Source organism: Gracilinanus agilis, chromosome 3 (genome assembly GCF_016433145.1).
Source record: "Gracilinanus agilis isolate LMUSP501 chromosome 3, AgileGrace, whole genome shotgun sequence".
NCBI lineage: Eukaryota > Metazoa > Chordata > Mammalia > Didelphimorphia > Didelphidae > Gracilinanus > Gracilinanus agilis.
In genome coordinates, this window is record NC_058132.1 from 671,408,979 (window position 1) to 671,422,387 (window position 13,409).

Here is a 13,409-nt window from a genome sequence, read left to right on the forward strand (position 1 = left end):
GTGATATAATTATATAAATAAATTTATAAATATAGATATCTATATAAAGTACATCTATTACTACAGATGGAATATATTTACATAAACCATATCTATTACTATAGATGTGATATATTTATATAAATGTAATTATTAATATAGATGTGAAATACTTATCTATATTTATAAATATAGATATATTTATATAAACTGTATATTACTATAGATGTGATATATTTATATAAACTATATATCTATGAATATAGATAGGATATAAATATCTACTAATATAGGTATGATATATTTATATCTAAATCTAAAGATATAATTATAATTATAGATATATAAATATATAAGTATAGATATATCTATATCTAGATATTCACATATGAATACATTAAATTTTAAATTTTAATTTATTTTATATATTTATATATTATATATAAATTGTTATAATTTATAAATTTCTTATTTGTTAGATGTTATACCTATTGCCTTTTAAATATTGTTTCCTGCTCATTCTAGTCTTTGATGCTTCATCTTTGTCTCTGTCCTTCAAGGCTTCCACTTTGGGGAAGCCCATATTGGATCTGAGATCCTCGTGGTGCTCCAGGTGACCACCCACCTTCGTGAAGTTCCATCGCTGGATAAAATGACGGGCCACATCCCTCGCAGCCTTCCCGTGGACCACAGAGCCGATGTCATGCCATGGCATTCGGGGCATGGAATACCTGTCAATGAAATCTGCCCAGGCACATCAGACAGAAGAATGACAGTGTCAAAAGCCCTGAGTTTAAGATCTTAACCATTTCATTTCTGCAAGTTGTTTCCCAGTTCCCTTTCCCATCTCTAGGTTCTTGCTCCAGTAGTCTCCTCCATTTGGAATGCCCTCCCCATCCTCGCCTCTGCCCCTCTCTCTCCCCTCTCCCTTCCTCACCTTCCATATTGTCCCCACTTCCACTCTGCTTTTCACTATTTCTAACCTCCTTCAAGGCACAGCTGAGATTTTCCCTCCTCAGCTGGGGATACACTCACCTTGAATTTGTGCTACTTTGTTTCCCCTAATTAGCTTTTCTGAATATTTGCTCTTTCTCCACAATAAAATGTAACCTCCTCCTGGGCAGAGGCTGTTTTGTTTTCTTTATGTTTGTATTCCCAGCCTCTGGGGCTGCATTTCCTGTCCTTCAGTCATGAATGACTCTATGGGAGCTCCTGGACATCATCCATCATCCATGAGGTTTTGGTCCTGTCTGACTCTTTGTAACCCCAGTGGGAGTTTTCTTGGGAAAGATACTAGGATGGTTTGCCATTTCCTTCCCCCAGTAATTTTACGGATGAAGAAACTGAGGCAAAAGGGCTTGCCCAAGCTCTCACAGCCAGGAAGTGTCTAAGGTAGAATTTGAACTGAGGCCATCCTGACTCCAGACCTGGTGCTCTACCCTAGCCCCACCTAGCTGTCTTTGGCCCTGCAAGTAAAAGGCCCTTAATGAACATTTGTTGAATTCTTGAATTGAATTTTCTTGGCTCTGATGTACCAATGCTTGGCTCCCACCAGAACAAATAAATGGCTCTTTAATGCTATTCTTTTAAGTATTTTATATTTCCATTTTTCTCCTTTAGGTAATCGTAGATAATCACCCACCATGCTACAAAATTGAGCACACGCTAATTATCTTAGGACTCTGTGCATTTTTTTTTTACTTTTATCATATTGAAGTAATGGCAGGTCATTTATAAAGTGCCACTCATTTTTCCAATTAGACAGATAAGCCTGAGATGAGCTACAGAGATGACTCATTCTAACAAAAGGAAAATGAGGCTTTTTAAAAGTCTGAATTAAATAAGAGTTGATCACTTAAAGAATTCCATCTTCAGGGAAATATGACTCCTAAGATCAGGCAGGTAGAGCTGGAAGGACCCTTAGAAGCCATCTGGTCCAGTTCCTTCATTTTATAGATAAGGAAACTGAGACCTGGGGAACATTAAGTGTCTTTCCCAAGGTAACACAAATTGTAAACATCAAATGGTGATATCTGAACCCAAATCCTCTGACTCTTAGTTTTAGGGCTCTTTCTTAAGTTATTTTGTGACTCAAAGACATAGTGGCAGGGGGTTTAGTAGAATTATACTTTTGTACATTGAAACCATGTAATTTCTCATTGGGCAACTAGGTGGCAGAGTGGATACAGTGCTGAGCCTGTAGCCACAAATGTAGAGTGGGCTACCTCTACTTTGAAAGATGGTAGAGACGTGTCCTTGAAGGTTTTCATGCTTACAATAGCTAACCGCCTGTGGGGTAGGATATACAGCTTTTCCTTTTGTGTGTGTATTGTCAGGAAGACATATCCTCCAGAGATCAAATCTGGCCCCAGACTATTACTAGCTGGGTAACCCTGAGCAAGTCACTTCACCCTGTATGTCTCAGTTTCCTCATCTATAAAATGAGCTGAAGAAGGAAATGGCAAACCTCCCCAGTATTTCTGCCAAGAAATCCCCAAATGGGGTTACAAAGAGTCAGGCATGACTTAAATGACTGAAAAACACAACAATTTCTTACTATCAACATAGATCTATGAGGGAAAGACTTGATTCTGCTGTAACAGGAACAAGAGACTGTGGCAAGGTTGTGCTAGCAAGTAGCTAGCAAGTGACAATTGGAAAAATGTGCACGTAACACACCTTATAAGTTTAAGTGACATTATTAACATTTTCTCCTTCACTTTCTTAAGTCAGGCAATCAGCAAGACAATAAACTAAGTCTTGTGGTGTTTATGATTTCCAAGGTGAAAATGCTCAGAATAAAAATCTAAAAAAATTGGCCTTTGTGGAGTTAGGAAACTCATCTCAGTTTTGAGCTAGGAGACTCAAGTTAAAATCTTGCTACATGAATTTAGTAGCTCTATGAACAAATAACAACCTCCACAATCCCCATTTTCCCCAACTGTAAAATGGGACAATCATATTTCTATTTCCTATCACATTTAATGGAAGGTACTTTTTGAACTTTAAAACACAGGACCGGGCTGTTATGGAGAACTATTGTATCCCGTGCAGTATAATGCCTCAGAAAGGCAAAAAAAAAAAAAAAAAACATTTGTTGAATTAAATAATTCTGAATTGCTACATGAGATGATCTCTTCAGGATCTGTACCTTCCCATCTTTCCTCTGCCCCTCAAATATCTCTGTATTCACTTTAGATACAGTTATATTGGCAACTAGAAGGCACAGTGGATAGATATAATACCAGGTCAAGAGTTAGGAAGACCTGAGTGCAAATCCAGCTTCAGGATACTTACTAGCTGTGTGACTCTGGCCAAGTCACTTGATCTCTGTCTGCCTCAATTACATGAACTGCAAAATTGAAGTAATAATAATAGCTCTCTCCCAGGGCTGTTGTGAGGATCAAATGAGATAATATTTGTAAAATGCTTAGCCAAGTTCTTGGCACAGAGTAGGCAATTAATGAATGTTTGCTCTTTTCCCTTATTGCCTTTATGTATGAAATCCTACAACTCTCCACCATATCTTTTAGAGCCAGTGCATTACATTGGAAAGAACACCAGGTCTGGACTCAGAGAGACTGATTTTGAATCTCATCTCTGTTGCTTACTACCTTGAGTAAATCTTTTAACTTTCCTGGGTCTCAGTTTCTTCATCTGTCAAATGAATGAACTAAATAGCTTCTGAGGTCCCTTTCAGCTTTCAATTTATTATCTTATCCTCCCCAAAAGATTATGTTCTCTACAGAATATATTCAGATAGAAGATATTTTATAAAGAATATAATCCAATGGATATATTCTCTATATAATATATTTGAGTAGAATATATTCTCTATAATATATTTTGGTAAAATATATTCTCTATATAATATATTCTGATGAATATAGTTTATGTATATATATATATTTTAAAACCCTTACCTTCCACCTTAGAATCAATACTATGTATTGGCTCCAAGGCAGAAGAGTGGTAAGAATTGGGCAATGGGGGTCAAGTGACTTGCCCAGGGTCACACAGCTGGGAAGTGTCTGAGGCCAGATTTGAACCTAGGACCTCCTGTCTCTAGGCCTGGCTCTCAATCCACTAAGCTACCCAGCTGCACTCTAGCTTATATATCTTTTGATAGAATATATGATATTTTTATAATATATTCTGCTAGAATATATTTATATTATATTTATATGTTCCAATGAATATATGATGAATATATTTTACTTATATTCTGATGGAATATATTTCATATCTAATATATTCTGATAGAACATATTTTTCCTTGATAGAATATATATTTATATATGGCATAATCTGATGCCATATTTTGCATATAATTGATGGAATATATTCTACATATAATATACTCTATATATAAGCTCCTTGAGTTTAGGAGCTATATTTTCTCTTGGCATTCTGGGGGCTCATGCCAGCTAAAAGCCAGAATTGGCAGAGCCTTTCCAACATGGGCTGGCTTCAACTGGACCTGATGACAGCTTGGGTATCTATAGGTTCGTGACAAGTCCAGTAAATCTGAGAAAGTTTATCACTTATGAAATCTCTCTAACTAATGTGTGGAGGGGGTTGCCACCAGCATCGGTGGAGGGAATGCCCAAAGGGCTATTAGACTTTTGAAAAAGTCCAAATGTTAAAACCTCAGTAGCAAATGGTAGATTTGTAGATCTGAAGATCTGATAGGAGATCAATTTAGACTTAATTATCATACTTTTTCAGGATCTTTAAAAAATACTTATGTAGACTTTTATGTTGTCATCATAAAGTCAAGGCACCTAAATTTTTCCCCCAGAAGTCCTACTGTTGTGAATTTCATCAGTGTACCAAAAACCAGTATTAATCCAGGCACTGCTAATTAGCTGCATGACAATTAAATAATGTAGTATAATGTCATTAGGATATAAGGTCAGTTTTTGAAGTTTGTCCTTTGAAGTGGAAGCTGAAACTCCGGGGAATATCTTTTCACCAAAATCATAAGGAGATTCAAAAGCCTCAGTGACTATGAGAATATTTACCTGTGTACTCAGTTTTAGGTATGCTCACTCACTTAGGTACCTGCCCCCATGCAGTAATTCTAGTGCAATGATTGTTAATAGTGCTGATTTAAATGAGTTGAAATTGGTTGCTTGATTTGTCACTATCATTTTGTGTGTGTGACTATTACCAGTTCATCATAGGGTGATTTAAGAAAAGACAATGTCGACAGTGTTCCAATTTAAGGAGGCTAAAAGAGTTCAGGTTATAACAACAGGAAATGGAAACTGTCTACAAATAACAAATTCCTCAATTGTAACGACTTCCTCTATGCACTTGGTTTTATACTTGTATTTTGCAACTGGATCTTTGTGTTCTGGGCATCAAACCACATGTTTGTGATATTTTCATGGAAATTTGTGACTGGTAAAAGATTTCAAATAAAGTGAAATGGATTTTAAAGAGGAAAAAAAAGGAGAACTAAAGAAAGTCATAAATTTAAGCCAAAATCCATACCCTGATTCCTACTCCAGGTTATATAAGACTGCAGTGACACTCACCAGCAAAGGGTTTATCCAGCTGAACCCAGTCTTTGAAGACAAAATTGCAATAGTCCTTTCCATGCCAGAATCGAGTTTCTCCATGGAGTTCACCAACACCTGTCTGCAAACTACGGATGGATCCTGTGTCTGCAAGATGCAGCAGAAAGAACATGTTCAGAGGCTCATTCATGCAGGTCTCAGAGATGAGAGTCCTGTCTCTGTGTCAGGCAACCCTTACTATTGGGTTTTTCAACTTTATGTCATGGCCTAACTTCCTTTCCCAATTTAGCACTCTGGTGAATCCTATGGAATACTTTTATGAATTCTTTAAAAAATAGTTAAAGGACATACTAAATTTCAATTAGAGGTTAGTGAAAAGACAGAATTTTTCCCATCCAACATTAATGGACCTCTTGAGGGTGTCTGTGGACCCTAAGATAAGAACCCCTGATTTCCATAAATGATGTCACTGAAGAGGGAAGGCAGCCCTGGATTTCAGGGGTTGGTAAAATTGGGGATGGGAAAGTTTAGCAAAATTAAGGGATTTAGAGTATTGTAACTCTCAGAACAGGTGGAGAGAAATTTCAGAGTAGAGTCCCCAAGAAGGGGCAGAAGAAGATTTTATTAAAATGGGGTAATCCCAGGAATAATGCCTGCTTTTTACATTACTATAATTACTCAGTGTGGTATAATGGAAACAATCCTGGATCTGGTTTCAATGTCTAGTTCAGCCAATTATCAGCTGGGGGACTTTGGAGAAGTCACTTATTCTTTCTGGGACTAAATTTCTACATCTTTTAAAAAGAGGAGAGGAGGGAACTCTCAAGTTGAACTTTAAGGTCTTTCTGGCTTTTCTATCTATGATCTTATCTCCTTTCACTTAAAAAAAGGTTGTGAATTAAAATGGTGCTGAATAAAAAAGAAACCTTAAAACTTTTACAAGCTCATAAAAACAGAGAAGTAGTTGCCTCTGTAAAAAAGATTCTTCCTTCCTAACTTTCAGTCCTTTATTCAAACTGTAGGACCTGAGATTTGATATTTTAGTGATTAGTGGAGTATTGACTGAATCCATTCTATTGAATTATCAATGAGGTTACTAATGCCTTATAGAAGCAATGGTTTTTCAAGTATTTTGTTGCTTAGAAACCACTATTTGGAAGCATAGGATTAAATGGGGGAATTATTAAATAATAATAATAAAAGAAAGTGGATTAGGAGGGGGAAAATAAATTCAGAGGCAAAGACAGAATTAAAGTTTTCTCATTTAAAAAAGTATGAAATGACCAGTGGATGGGGTTTGTATTTACATATATGTCAAAATATGAAGACTTTAGATTCCAGAATGCTAGACCTAATGCCTACCTGTAGCCTAGAGGTGCTAATGAAAATTTATGGCAGCAACAGACAAAAACATATGGCAGCAGCAGTAGCACATGACAACATGGGGTGAAGATTTTTTGCAACATTTCTATTGCAAGGAGTTCCAGGACTATGCCAGAGTCAATGGATTGAGATACGTGGCCATGGGAGTTTATAGCGCATATAAAATGGAAAAGCAATCTATTATGGATTAGGTTAGAACTATACACAATAGCCAGGGTAGCTTGATTTAGACAATGATGGCACCAATTAAAATAATCATTGAAACCACTTTAGTATTTAAGTCAAATATTCACATCCTTTAGCACATCTACAAAAAAACCACATGTTAGTGGAAACCCAAGTCAAAACTGAGAGACAGAGTAATGTAGTGTATAAGCATTCATCTTGGAGTTAGGAAGCTCTATCTTCAAATTATGCTGTCTGACAATAAGCAAATCATAGCTAATGTACCAATCGATGCTCTAACTTATTAAGTAATTACAAAGTAAACTCGTAAGTTAAAAACAAGACATCAATTTGTGTTGAGGGAAGAAGTTTCCACACTGGGAATTTCCCACCCTAATACAAAATTCAATTTTAAAAAATCAGAATGGATATTTAAATAAATGACTATAAATTATTTCACTTATTCTGTCCCACAACAACTGGCACTCAATAAATGTTTGAATTAAATTGTTTCATTTCCATAAGTACACATGTGAAAAAAATTTCTTCATCAACCTGTATCTCCACTATAAAAAACAAGAAATTTGGTTAGAAATATTACCTCCCCCACAAAAAAATTCTCCTAGTAGAATATAAACTCTCTGAGGGTAAGGACTGCCATTTTTACCCCTATTACTTCACCCAGGGCTTGGTATATGATAGGCAATTAATAAATGTGTACTGCTCAGTTATATCTCACCATTTCACTTTATTCCAACGGGAAAAATTTATCCTGAATCTATGAATTTAGAAACATACGCACACAAGAACATATGTGCACAAATATTTTAAAAGGTTAAATTCGGTCAAGCAGTTATTTGCAATGAAGCATGTACATCAAAACATCTCATTTCATTCAGACAAGCAGATTCTCCCTGACTTTGGCTGGGAGTGATGGCCTGCACCATATCAAAACTCCTCTGGTTTGTCTTCAGAAGAAATCTCAAATTCAACATTCAGAACCAAATAATCATCCATTCTAGGATTTCATGCTTGGAGTCTGGTGGAACATGGTACCCTTGAGAGGCTAGGAGATTGCCTGCAGAACTGCACAGGAAGGTTCCTCTTTCTTCCTAATTCATAACTTGTTTTTTTTTATCTCATATGATCATAGGAAGAGAGGCTATGGTCATAAGATCCTTGTTTATCTATCTGCAGTGCCATTAATATGATTCATCTTACTCCTCTAACTGTGTCTCCCTCTTCAGTTGACTAGACCCTTGGAGTTCTTCTGAGTTCTTGGGCAGGATGATGCCCATCATGGCCAGTGAGGTCACACTTGAACTTTGGTTCTGATATGATGGGAAAGGCAGTGGGTGTAGAAGATTGGACCCTGAATGGACAGTTAGGAACACTGGGCTCTTAGTGATAACCTTAGGCAAGACTTTTAACCTCTCTTGGATTTTTTTCCCCATCTATTAAGTGAAAAGGTTGGACTTGGACTAGATGCCCTCTAAGATCCTTTTCCCTTCAATGACTTTATGCTCATGGTTTTGGGGAAATTTTTGAAAATTTTCATGGTAAAATCTACTTATTAAGAATCAGAGACAGATAACAATGTAGAGAGAACAGGAGGCCAAGGTTAAAATATCAAGATAGATATAGGTACAGATGAAGATATTAATATAGAGATATATCTATGTATATATAAGAAAGCATGTAAGCTAGAATTACACTTTCTTCTACATAATAATAATAATGATAAACCCTGAGGAAGATAAATATTTCTTATTTTCTGTTATTCACTGCCTCTCCTTTTCTCTTCCCCTCTTCCTTCTTTCTTTCCTTCTTCCTTTTTCCTTACTTCTTTTTCCTTCTTTCTTCTTTCTCTTCCTTTCTCTCTTATTCCTCCTTTTCCCTTCTTTCTTGTACACAACATAAACACACACTCTTATTATTTAATAATTGTATCTTTCTTCTACAGTGACTCCATAAGAGTAAGAATTGCCAAAGGAAAAACAGGAAGGACTCCAATCAAAGTCTAGCAGAGTCCTTACCCCAATGGGCATGAGATAAATTAGTGGCTGATGTTGTTCTAAATTATCTTTATCTCTGCAGTAATTTTCCATGGGTGCTGTATAGACTGGGGACAATTAAGAAGGTAAAGATTTCAAAACACAAATATCTTTTATTTCCCAGAATGGAGTAGGACACCTCCTAGCATAACTCATCTCTCTCTGTAATGGAAAAGTATAAACTCATGTCCACGTTTCTTAATACTTTCCATTCTAATTAATATGAGTAATATAGCTTTAAATTCATGTGTGATCTCATCTAACCTCAGTCTACAAGCAACACTCTTCTTACCTACTCAAAACACACTTGGTGAAATATGTCCCGTGGATATAAAGATCTTAAAGTGAGATACTTCTCTTTGACTTTTGCAAGGTAACTCTCCTGGTTTTTCTTTTATCATATGCTCCTGTTGACATCGGTTGCTTGTTTTCCTCATTGGCTCTTCTTCCTTCCTCCAGTGTCTCAATGGGGATAGATCTAACGAGTCTGTCTTTGATGCTCTTCTCTTCCTATATAGTCTTTCTGTCAGTAATTTCATCCACTCTCTGTCTCAATAATCAAGTCAGTCAGTACATCTTCATGACTATAAACCCAGTCCATGATCTCTTGAGATGCAAGCCTTAATTTTGACCTTGATGTCCTGTACACATCTCATACTCAACATGACTAAAGTGGAACTTCTTATCTTTCCTCCGCAATCCATATCTCTTGTGAGCTTTTCTATAACAAGAGCACCACTATCCTCTCTCACCCAGGTTCACAAACTAAACTAATTCCATGACTCCTATTCTCACTCACTCCATCGTCCAGTTTCTATCTCCACAACTCCAGTGACTGAGCTGCCCTAAGGATAGTGTCGTCCCCAGGGGACCAGACAGCCAGTTTTGGGGATAGAGCAGGCCAGAGAATGAGCCAGAAGTAGAGAATGAGCGGTATATATGGGTCTTCTCAGAATACAGCATTTCTAGGCAGGAACTCACCGATCTTTGAGTTGCCTAAGGTTGGAGTCATCGCTAGAGGCCAAGCAACCAGTATGTAAGTAGAATGGGCCAGAGAGAGAGTCAGAAATAGGGAGTAAAATCTAAAGTTCCACTGCAAGTGACACTAATGTTAAGGAATCTATGATTTACTACCTTGTAACATATTGCTCCCACTTCCAAACCTCAAGTATCTAACAGTCGAGAGACTATACTCTGACAATTATCCTCACATATAAAGGCCACAGAATGGTTACCCCAGCTCAAGGTACTATGTCAGTATTTTTCCACTAAAAATAATAGCTCATGAGCCCCCAGTGGTGGGTTTGCTTTTACTTTAGTGAACTAGAAGAATGAAATCAAAGGTATGTAATGTAAGAAGTATATTTAATTTAAGAAGATTTTAATGTAGATTCTCCCTGGTACAGAGACTAGTATGTGTTTGCTGAATGAATAAAAATGTTTCTCTAGCCTGCCCTAGTAATACTTTTGCATAGGCAACAACAATCTTGTCAGAAACTTTTAATTGAGAAATTGAACCTTTCAGCTAAAAAAGGTTGTTTATTTTTCCCAGTCATAACAAATATACTCACTCTTGCTGAAATGGAAAAGTTTAGCAAATTGTTTCTGAATAAAGGAGTACCCATAAAGCAATTTTTTACATAGAAAAAAAAAATAAAGCAGCCTGAACTCCTGAAATTATACAACTGAGGGGGAAAACAACACATGGAGAATAACAGGAGGAAAGCTTGATTTAAGAAACCACAATATTTTTTTACAGGAATCTGCCATGGTCACTAATCGCCTATTAGGATTAATTGCTTTACAGTCTAGTTTTCTGAACACTGAGCCAGCAGGAGATTTCACAAGCACATTCCATCTGATTATTACTCATCATCAATGAAAACAAATGCCTAAAATATACTATGTGATTAATTTATTAGGCTATTGTGCATCCAATTAAAACCAATGCTGTAGAGCAGCCAAGCCAGTTCATACCTACATAAAAGGAACTTGTTTCTCCTGACTTAGGATGAGAAGACTTGATTTTTAAGTTTAACTCTGAACTCTATGACCTTGGACAAGCCACTTTTCCTCCATGGACCTCATTTTCTCCAACTACAAAATGAGCTAGAGTAGATAGCAGCTAAAGTCCCTTCCAGGTCCCAAGATAGGATCTTGTGATCAACTTTAGTAAGTAACCAGTTTTAAAATCTTAGACAATATGGCCCATATCTCAATTTGGACAATTTTCATTTTTTTTCCTAGGGAACAGCTTATTTCAAAAGGCAGTATGCAAAGGCAATACTTCTCAATGTCAACTCTAGGCAATTATGTCACAGAATCATAGTATCATATATTTAGAGCTATAAAAGACCATAGAGGTCATGAAGTTCAATCCCTTCACTTTAAAGATGGGTAACTAAGAGGTTAAATGAGTGACCCAAGGTCTTACAGGTATAGAGCTCAAATCTGAACCCAGCTACTCTGACTCCAGTATCGATGCTTTTCTCTACTCAAGCCACCATCTGTTCACCATTTCTCATCAGCTGAAGCCCATACATAATGCAAAAAATACTTTATTTATTATTAAATCCTTACTTTCCATCTTGGAATCAATGTGGTGTGTCGGTTCCAAGGCAGAAGACTGGGAAGGGCTAGGCAATGTGGGTGAAGTGACTTGCCCAGGGTCAAACAGCTAGGAAGCGTTTGAGACCAGATTTGAACCCAAGACCTCCTGTCTGCAGGTCTGTCTCTCAGTCCACTGAGCCACCCAGCTGTGCCCTGAAGAATAGTCTTTAAATGAACATTATTATTGACTCCTGTCCTCTTGGACTCATGCTCAAATCTCTAAATTCATCCAGTGCCTTCTTTTCTTCTCTTCATGGTTCCCAGTCACATCTTTAGCAAGCTCAATAGCTATTTTGATAGCTCATCAACCATATTTCTTTAGCCTTCCCATCTTTAGAAACAACTACCTAGGCTGACATCAGCTGAGTGTAAGAAACCAAGCCGTCATCACACCACTAGAGATCCCTCTAGGGTTTTTTGCAACCTGAGCTACTCTTTCCACTCATCCCCAGCTCTGAGTCATCATCCAAAGCTCTGGTAACTGGCTGACTATCACACGGACCCAACTCATCCACTTTCTCCTGACTCCAATGATTCCTCACATCCATTTAGCTTGTCACAGACTGCAGCTGGAATGTTGCTCTCACCAACATCCTAAAGGCGACTAATGGAGAAACAAAGCTGTTTGTGGCTAGGGAAACGAAAGCCTCCCTGTTCTAGGTCAAAATATTCTTTTAGAAATGCACATTCAAATCTGTCTCTAACAAATATTACTTATGTGACCCTAAACAAATCAGTTACCTTCTTTTATTGAGCCTGACACCATGCTAAGATTCATAAACTGCATTATAGACCAACATGGGGAATACTGAGGAAATCACAGATCCTTGAGATGTTTATGGTATTACAAACTCATGGAGGGCAGGAAGCCCTTCACATAAAGGTTGGTTTCTCTCAAAGTAACCAGCAAAGCATTTTGTATGCAGCAGCCACTCAACAAATGCTGGGTGAATGAATGAATGGATGCAGCATGGATAGCATACTAAACTAGCAACACTGAGCACTCATGGTGACCGGACAACAGGCAACAGCACAGAGCCAAAGACTACGGAGGACCTTGCCTGCATCCCCCTTCACTTACCACTTCCAGGGCCTGCGAGTCTTTGTTCGGACTCGCTGGAATGATGCAAGAATTTCAAGTGGGGCTTTAACCCTCGGATTAAATGCTGACGACTCCTACAGTGATTAAAATAACCTGAGGAAAGTTGAGATGCTCTTTTTTACAAACGACACACGGTTAGCATCAGATTTCCAAACTAGTCACTAAAGATCAATACAAAAGAGGTTTGGGGTTTTTGTTGGTTGGTTAATTTTAAGACTTGGCTAGAAATTACATTATCGATCCATGACTTCAGGGAACAGAAACCTTTGGGGCATAAATGACTGAGCTCCCAAACAAATAAGAAATTGATGAGTTCTAGAGAATCCAAAATGGGCTTATGTAAGCCTAATGCACCACTGCTGGCTGGTGCAAACAGTGCCAATGTTCTTTGGCCACACCTGTGAAGTTCTCTTGATATTCCTCATACTTTTGGTGTGCTCTTCTCAGAAGCCTCAATGATTCTACTGACTATTAAGGCATACACACACACACAAATATATATATATGTATATATATATATTCTTATATTATTATTATCATTATTTATTTAATATGTATTTTATATGATGTTTATATATTATTATGTTATAT

The 13,409-nt window shown here is 37.2% G+C and overlaps 1 protein-coding gene across 1 annotated transcript in view; it reads right to left on the reverse strand.

Annotated features, from left to right (window-relative positions):
* Window positions 1-13,409, reverse strand: part of PLD1 (phospholipase D1) — a 153,532-nt gene that overhangs the window by 72,315 nt on the left and 67,808 nt on the right. Inside the window, exons 12-14 of the mRNA XM_044669553.1 lie at window positions 12,798-12,931; window positions 5,523-5,651; window positions 605-723 (exon numbers count right to left, since the gene is read on the reverse strand). Of these exons, the coding sequence (XP_044525488.1) occupies window positions 605-723; window positions 5,523-5,651; window positions 12,798-12,931 (382 nt within the window). The remainder of the gene's footprint in view (window positions 1-604; window positions 724-5,522; window positions 5,652-12,797; window positions 12,932-13,409) is intronic.